The 9,782-nt window shown below is 32.6% G+C and overlaps 1 protein-coding gene across 1 annotated transcript; it reads left to right on the top strand.

Moving 5' to 3' along the window:
• The first annotated feature begins 4,696 nt into the window (after window positions 1–4,696).
• LOC142235072 (arylalkylamine N-acetyltransferase-like 2) lies at window positions 4,697–5,456 on the top strand. Its single transcript, XM_075306300.1, has one exon. It carries the CDS (start codon window positions 4,752–4,754, stop codon window positions 5,403–5,405), a length of 654 nt encoding a protein of 217 aa, XP_075162415.1. The 5' UTR covers window positions 4,697–4,751; the 3' UTR covers window positions 5,406–5,456.
• The last annotated feature ends 4,326 nt before the right edge of the window (window positions 5,457–9,782 follow it).

Here is a 9,782-nt window from a genome sequence, read left to right as displayed (position 1 = left end):
AATTTAAATTCCTCACAAAAATCCCCAATACATTTGAGACAAGTTTTTTTTTTAAAGTAAAAGACTCTGCTGTCGCATATCACACCCTCACAAAAAATCGCTTCTGTAACATATACCCCAAACACATTTTGCTTCAAGCATATATATTTTCAGGATTGGTCCAAACAAAATATTGTTTGTATTGTTCAAACATATTATGTTTCACCTTAGGGCATACACTGGTAGTAAAAAATTTGTGTGGATATATTTTTAAGGCGCCAATTGGTTACTTCCATTATTTTACTTGAAGCATACTCTCTAAGTCTCTTCTAAACACTTATATGTTTATAGACTATTTCCAAATTAATAGATGTTTGAATCTAAGCATATTATATTTACAAACATTTTATGTCCCAAACATAATATTTTCTAACATATTAACATATATGTCCCAAACATGTTATGCTAGTTTATGAACATTATATGCTTGCACATAAAAATATTGTGTTAAACAATTTGAGTTCCAAACATATAATTTTTACACCCAAACATATGAAAAACAGTCTTTTTCGTCCGTGCATTAATAGTTTAAATATTAAAATTTTGTCAAATCCAGCAAACTGCAATAAGATTTCGAACCACAACACCAAGAGACTGGTGATCGTCTTCCAAATGCTGGAGATATGAAAATTGGAGTCGGTCACCTTGTCTTTATGAACGAAAAATTACTTCTAAATATTGAAGTAGTAAAATTGGGTTCCCAAAGTTGGTAGAATTCTACCAGAAATAGTAGATTTTTTATTATTTGGTAGAATGGTAGAATTTTTAATATTTTGTAGATTTTGCAAAGACGTACTTCATAAATTTTCTATAGAAATAAACTTCCAACAAAATTTTCTCTATAGAAATACAATTTAGAGAAATTTGTCTATATACAAAAAAAAAAAAAATAATAGAGAATTTTTTCTACATAGAAATACAATTTCGACAAAATATTTTACAGAAATAAAATGTTGACAAAATTTTTCATAGAAATAAAATTTTAACAAAATGTTCAATATAAAAAAATTTGACAAAATTTTCTATATAAAACAAGTAAGGAAAGTCTAAAGTCGGGCGGGGCCGATTATATTATACCCTGCACCACTATGTACATCTAAATTTTCGATACCGTATCACATCCGTAAAATGTGTTGGGGGCTATTTATAAAGGTTTGTCCCAAATACATACATTTAAATATCACTCGATCTGGACGGAATTTGATAGACTTCTACAAAATCTATAGGCTCAAAATTTTAGTCGGCTAATGCACTAGAGTGGAACACAATGTTAGTCAAAAAATATGGGAAACATTTAAATCTGAAGCAATTTTGAGGAAACTTCGCAAAAGTTTATTTACGATTTATCGCTCGATATATATGTATTAGAAGTTTAGGAAAATTAGAGTGATTTTTACAACTTTTCGACTAAGCAGTGGCGATTTAACAAGGAAAATGTTGGTATTTTTACCATTTTTGTCGAAATCAGAAAAACATATATATGGGAGCTATATCTAAATTTGAACCGATTTCAATCAAATTTGGCACACATGACTATACTACCAATTGTACTCCTTGTGCAAAATTTCAAGCTAATCGGGATACAACTTTGGCTTCTGGGTCCATATAAGTGCATATCGGGCGAAAGATATATATGGGAGCTATATCTAAATCTGAATCGATTTCAACCAAATTTAGCACGCATAGCTACAATGCTAAATCTACTCCCTGTGCAAAATTTCAACAAAGTTGGCACAAACCTTTGGCTTTTAGGAACATATTAGTCCATATCGGGCGAAAGATGTATATGGGAGCTATATCTAAATCTGAACCGATTTCAATCAAGTTTTGTGCACTTGACTATACCACTAATTGTACTCCTAGTGCAAAATTTCAAACAAATTCGGCCAAAAATCTGGCTTCTGGGGCCATATAAGTCCATATCGGGCGAAAGATATATATGGGAGCTATATCTAAATCTGAACCGATTTCAATCAAATTTTGCACACTTGACTATACTACTAATTGTACTCCTAGTGCAAAATTTCAACCAAATTCGGCCAAAAATCTGGCTGCTGGGTCCATATTAGTGCATATCGGGCGAAAGATATATATGGGAGCTATATCTAATTCTGAACCGATTTCTTCCAAAATCAATAGGGTTCTATTCTGACCCAAATTAGGAACATGTGCCAAATTTGAAATATTAGTACATATCGGGCGAAAGATATATATGGGAGCTATATCTAATTCTGAACCGATTTCTTCCAAAATCAATAGGGTTCTATTCTGACCCAAATTAGGAACATGTGCCAAACATGAAGGCGATTGGGCTTAAATTGCGACCTAGACTTTGATCACAAAAAAGTGTTCACAGACAGACAGACGGACGGACGGACAGACGGACATGGTTATATCGATTCAGGGACATACCCTGAGCATTATTGCCAAAGACACCATGTGTCTATCTCGTCTCCTTCTGGGTGTTACAAACATATGCACTAACTTATAATACCCTGTTCCACAGTGTGGCGCAGGGTATAATAAAATTTTCACAAAATTTTCTATATAAAATAAAATTTTGACAAAATTTTCTATATAAAATAAAATTTTGACAAAATTTTCTATACAAATAAAATATTGAAAAAAATTTCTATAGAAATAAAATATTGAAAAAATTTTCAATAGAAATAAAATTGTGGCAAAATTTTTCAATAGAAATAAAATTTTGGCAAAATTTTCTACAGAAAAAAAATTTTGACAAAATTTTCTAAAGAAATAAAATTTTTGCAAAATTTTCTATAGAAATAAAATTTGGCGAAATTTTCTATAGAAATAAAATTTTGACAAAATTTTCTAGAGAAATAAAATTTTTGCAAAATTTTCTATAGAAATAAAATTTTGACAAAATTTTCCATCGAAATAAAATTTTGACAAAATTTTCTATATAAAATAAAATTTTGACAAAATTTTCTATATAAAATAAAATTTTGACAAAATTTTCTATATAAAATAAAATTTTGAAAAAAATTTCTATAGAAATAAAATTTTTCGAAATTTTCTATAGAAATAAAATATTGAAAAAATTTTCTATAGAAATAAAATTTAGACAAAATATTCTAGAGAAATAAACTTCTGACAAAATTTTCTTTATAGAAATAAAAGTTCGGCAAAATTTTCTATAGAAAAAAACTTTTGACAAAATTTTCGATAGAAATAAAATTTTATTTATAGAAAAGATTAAACCGATTTCTCTGAAAATTCCCCACAAAAATCCCCAAATTTATGGAAATTCCCCACTAAATCCCCTAGTCTCCAACTCAGAACATTCGTCCCCATTCATGAAAAAATATCCCCAATTTGGGGAAAAATCCCCAATACTGGCAACACTGATGACAAGGGACCTCCTTTTTATAGCCGAGTCCGAACGGCGTTCCACATTCCAGTGAAATCACTTAGAGAAGCTTTGAAACCCTCAGAAATGTCACCAGCATTACTGAGGTGGGATAATCCACCGCTGAAAAACTTTTTGGTGTTCGGCCGTATCAGGAATCGAACCCACAACCTTGTGTATGCAAGGTGGGCATGCTAACCGTTGCACCACGGTGGCTCCCAACTATACCGATACTCAATATATTCGGCACACCTCTTTATGGTCCTAGAATAACTCTAGTATTCCAATTTTAGGCAAATTGGATATGAAACGGATTCTAGTAGACCAAGAAGTAAATCTGGTGATCGGTTTATATGGGGGCTATATCGAAACATGGTCCCATAATCGCCATTTTCGGCACACGTATTTATGGTCCTAGAATACCTCTAGATTTCAAATTTCAGGCAAATTTGTTAAAAACTACGGATTCTAGAAGCCCAAGAAGTAACATCGGGAGATCGGTCTATATGGGGGCTATTCCAAAACATGGACCGATAGGCACCATTTTCTGCACACCTTTTTATTGTCCCAAAGTACCTCTAGATTTCCAATTTCAGGCAAATTGGATAAAAACTACAGTTTTTATAAGCCCAAATCGGGAGGTCGGTTTATATGGGGACTATATGAAAACTTGGACCGATATAGCCCATCTTCGAACTTGGCCTGCCTGCAAACAAAAGACGAATCTGTGCCAAATTTCAGGACGAGAGCGCCATTATTGAAGGCTGTAGCGTGATTACAACAGACAGACAGACGGACATGCTTATATCGTCTTGGAATTTCTCCCTGATCAAAAATATATATACTTTATATAGTTGGGAATCGATGTTTCGATGTGTTACAAATGTAATGACAAACTTGTTATACCGCCGTCACTATTCTATGGTGGTGGGTATAAAAATCGAAAAAGTTAGGAAAAATGGCATCACCATTTAAAATTCATCGCTTGTAATCCAATTTTGCACCACTTCCGTATCCAAAAAGAACATTTTCATTGCCTTCTTGGCAACGATCATTTTGATGGTTTGTCAATATATCAAGAGATTAAGAATGTCTTCAGAGATGATAACAACTTGCATTGGCAGTGTGAGTTCAGTAGTAAGGTGATAACAAGAAGCCAATGTCCAGGGCAGCTGGGAATGACAACATGAACTTTTCTTTTTATTGTCTTATATTAGCATTGCACAAAACAGATAAAATTGTAGAAAATGCTACAATGTGAAAATCCCCTGTTGTTTATTATCTCTTGCTGACAGAATTCATATTTAAACTCTAGTTGCCTCTGAGCAGAGTATCTGAAATGTCTTTAGATCAAAGAAAAAATATTGCTGTTCGCCTGATTCCCCTGGAAGATAGCCAAAGGATATGTGATTTCATGCAATTGAATTTCTCTTATCAAGAGCCCTTATCAACTTGCCATGGACCTGGTGAAAATCATGGATTCCCTGAAGATAATATACGTTTACTAATTAAATCCGGTTACTGTTTGAAAGCTATTGATCCACTGACAAATGAATTACTTGGAGTATGTATCAATGAATCCTTGCAACCAGACGAAGAGATGAACGCACCTAATGCTGTTGTGAAAACTGATTCCATTCAAGTGAAAATTCATAAATTTTTAACAAAAGTCAAAAAAGATGCAGATCTCTTCAAACGATTCAATGTGCCAAAAATATTTCATATTAGTGCCATGTGTGTGAAAAAAGGAGAATATGGCAATGGCATCGGAAAACGGTTCTTTGAGGCATCTCAAGAATTGGCTAAAAATCTTGAATTTGAATTGATAGCAGCTGACTGCACTAGCTTTTATTCGGCAAAAATTCTCGATTGTCTCGGTTGGAATTGTGTCAACACTATCAACTACATGGACTATTTATATGAGAACAACGAACAGGTGTTTAAACTGTCGGAACCCCATAAGAGTTGCAAAACATTTGCAATTCGTTTGTGAATGCATATCAATTTGTATTATCATGTTTAATATATGCACCTACCTATTTAATTTTTTTTTTGTGAACCATAATAATATCGGAGAAAAGGCATGTCTTCAAACCTTGAGGGGTAACCAAAAGCAGAGTACTCGTTTATCCACAACATTTAAAAAATTGTACCAAACTGGCATTAGCTTTTCAAAACTGATGATAAACATGTAAGGAAAGACTAAAATCGGTCGGGGGCGACTATATTCTACCCTGCACCATCTCAAATAATTAAAGTTTGTTGGGGGCGATATATACTCGTACACAAAAATCGCTTCTTTAACATATGTTCCAAACATATTTTGCAGGAAGCACATATATTATCGGATACTGCCGAAACATTAATATGTTTGTTTTATTGAACATATTATATGTTTGGAAGCATTTTGAGCCCAAAAATATTATATGCTTGGAAGATTTTTTTCCCAAAGACGATTGTTTTCATTGCCTAACATACTCGTAATTTTCACTTCCACGAAATATTTTAGTTCTTGGCACGTTTTTCTGTAATACAAATAATGTTGAAGAAATTATTCACTTTTATAAATTTTTTAAATTTTACCTTTCGCCTGCACGGAGAATCGAACCGAGGACCATACAGTTTGTAAGCCAACACACTATCCACTGGACTACGTAGCTGTTATAGTCACCACTAGATAATTATCGTTATAAGTTACATTTATATAGCATAGTTTGCAGCGCCCACGAGCCCATGCAAACATAACATTATTTAACAGAAACATACATTTGTTTGCCACGTGGTTAGCATGTCTGCCTTGCATGCAAAGGGTCGTGGGTTCAATCCCTGCTCCGACCGAACACTATTTTTATACCCACCACCATAGAATGGTGAAGGGGGTATAATAAGTTTGTCATTCCGTTTGTAACATATCGAAATATCGATTTCCGACTATATAAAGTATATATTCTTGATCAGGGAGAAATTCTAAGACGATATAACGATGTCCGTCTGTCCGTCTGTCTCTCTGTCTGTCTGTCTGTCTGTTGTAATCACGCTACAGTCTTCAATAATGAAGCAATCGTGCTGAAATTTTGCACAAACTCGTCTTTTGTCTGCAGGCAGGTCAAGTTCGAAGATGGGCTATATCGGTCCAGGTTTTGATATAGTCCCCATATAGACCGATCTCCCGATTTTACTTCTTGGGCTTATAGAAACAGTTTTTATTCAATTTACCTGAAATTGGAAATCTAGAGGTATTGTAGGACCAAAAATACGTGTGCCACAAATTGTGAGTATCGGTCCATATTTTGGTATAGCCCCCATATAGACCGATCTCCCGATTTTACTTCTTGGGTTATAGAAAACGCAGTTTTTATTCAATTTACCTGAAATTGGAAATCTAGAGGTATTGTAGGACCACAAATACGTGTGCCAAAAATTGTGAGTATCGGTACATATTTTGGTATATCCCCCATATAGACCGATCTCCCGATTTTACTTCTTGGGCTTATAGAAACCGCAGTTTTTATTCAATTTACCTGAAATTGGTAATCTAGAGGTATTGTAGGACCACAAATACGTGTGCCAAAAATTGTGAGTATCGGTCCATGTTTTGGTATGGTCCCCATATAGAGCGATTTGCCGATTTTACTTCTTGGGCTTATAGAAACCGTAGTTTTTATCCAATTTGTCTGAAATTGGAAATCTAGAGGTATTTTAGGATCATAAAGTGGTGTGGCGAAAATGGTGAGTATCGGTCCATATTTTGGTATAGCTCCCATATAGAACGATTTCCCGATTTTAGTTCTTGGGCTTCTAGAATCCGAAGTTTTTATCCTATTTGCCTGAAATTGGAAATCTAGAGGTATTTTCGGGTCATAAAGGGGTGTGCCAAAAACGGTGAGTATCGGGCCATATTTTAGTATAGCTCCCATAAGAACGATCTCCCGATTTAACTCCTTGGGTTTCTAGAAACCGTAGTTTTTATCTGATTTGCCTGAAATTGTAAATATTCTGGTATTTTAGGCTCACAAAAACGTGTATCGGATTAAGTTTTTATCGGTACATTTTGTACGTTAATGCCTCCATGTAGACCGATTTCACTTCTTGAGGGTATAGAAGGCGCACTGATCATGAAAATTGCTTAAAACTCAATGTAAAATTTCCAGATTTTACTTCTCGGGTGAAAATCTACAGATTTAAAATTTCAAATCATGACGTTATTTTATAATTTTCTTGCACACTTGCAAGAGATGTTAATGATTCCTCTAAAACTCAAACAAAAATGGTTCTTATAAATCCAGAATCTGATATAGTCCTCATAGGTGAAATCTTTAAATTTATCTTCGGGAAGTCTCCTCAAGTCCTCAAGCCCTCCTGAAATTTCAAAGGAAACCCTAATATTTGGTTCATGGTGGCGGGTATTTAAAATTCGGCCCGGCCGAATTTACTGCTTTATATACTTGTTTTTACAAACATTGTGTTTCACCCTAGTGCATTAGCCGACTTAAATTTTGAGTCTATAGATTTTGTAGAAGTCTATCAAATTCTGTCCAGATCGAGTGGTATTTAAATGTATGTATTTGGGACAAACCTTTATATATAGCCCCCAACACATTTGACGGATGTGATATGGTATCGAAAATTTAGATCTACAAAGTGGTGCAGAGTATAATATAGTCGACCCCGCCCGACTTAAGACTTTCCTTACTTGTTTGTTTTTTTAATTTTATAATTTGTCGTATGGAGAATGGAAACGCGCACCATACAGTTTGTAAGCCAACACACTATCCACTGCGCTACGTAGTTGTTATTGTCATCAACAGGCAATTATCAATGAAAAAGAAACGCATATTGAAGCAGCTTTATTTATAGAGCATACTTTTGTGCGCCCACAAGCCGATGTAAAGTAACATTTTTAAAAGAAATATACACCGTTGTCGGTCCCTTTCACACAAACGATGTACAAAATCGAACTTTTTCACATTTTCACATTACACTACACTATTAAATTTTTAAGACGAAATTTTAAAATATGTTTTATTTGAGACATAAAGGCTGAAAAGACCATTGTATGATACAAGCAAAATGGCAAATGACAAAAATAAAAATACAAACATTTTGTAACACATATTTTATTGAGCGATAAAAATTTCAAAGAAATCTAAATTCATTTGATCAAATTTTGACAAATGCATTGCAATTCTAATTTATTTGACATTCTATCACGGTTTCCACTCGAGCCCAGAATATCTAAATTTTAGTAAATTTTACCAAACAAAAAATCTTATTATGTCAAAAGTTTAATTTCTATAGAAAATTTTGTCAAAATTTTGCTTCTATAAAAAATTTTGTTAAGATTTTATTTCTATAGAAAATTTTGTCAAATTTTTATATCTATAGAAAATTTTATCAAAATTTTATTTCTATAAAAAATGTTGTCAAAATTTTATTTTTATAGAAAATTTTGTCAAAATTTTATTTCTATAGAAAAAAATGTTGTCAAAATTTTATTTCTTTAGAAAATTTTGTAAAAATTATATTTGTATAGAAAATTTTGTCAAAATTTTATTTCTATATAAAATGTTGTCAAAGTTTTATTTCTATAGAAAATTTTGTAAAAATTTTATTTCTGTAGAAAATTTTGTCAAAATTTTTTTTTTTATTACTTTCTACACTGTTAGAAAAATATGTTTTTCATATGTTCCGATATAAACAAAATGTGTTTCGGGCACGATTTTAAACCACAATATATTTAAGTGCGAACATGTAATTTTCCTAAACTAACACTAAATGTTTGGGACATCTATGTTAATATGTTAGAATATATTATGTTTGTGGCATGAATGTTTCATAAAAATCATATGTGTGAATACAAACATATATAAAGTTACAAATTTCAACTAAACATACATATATTGTGATATTTTATTCAAAGCGACAGAGAGAATATAGAGAGAAATAGAGATGGAAACCGGGAGAGTTGACGATAAATATCAATATAACACAGCAAAAGAGTCAAAAGAGAACAATTTCTGTGAAACCGCTTGTATGTTGTTTCGGAAAACTGTTTTATGATGAGGCCAAAAATTTGATATGTTTAAGTCTAAATATTATTTAATTTGAATAAAAGAATATACATTCTGAACCAAGAGAATAGACATTTGAAAAACAAACAGCTTATGTTTTCGCCTTGAGAGCAGCATTTTATGTATGTGTGGACATGTGTTTTGTTTATCATTTTGGCATTATTTTTTTCTTGGTCCGTTAAAAGAAATCAGGGGTCTTCATAAAAATAACGAAAGGGCACTATACTCTTTTAAGAGTTGGGACGGTAAAATAAAATAAGGAGGAAATAGTGAAAAATTACACAGAAAAATTTAAAAAA

This window comes from Haematobia irritans, chromosome 4 (assembly GCF_050003625.1).
Source record: "Haematobia irritans isolate KBUSLIRL chromosome 4, ASM5000362v1, whole genome shotgun sequence".
NCBI classification, from domain to species: Eukaryota; Metazoa; Arthropoda; class Insecta; order Diptera; family Muscidae; genus Haematobia; species Haematobia irritans.
Note: the sequence above shows the minus strand (reverse complement) of the source record. Positions and strands in the feature narration are given on the sequence as shown.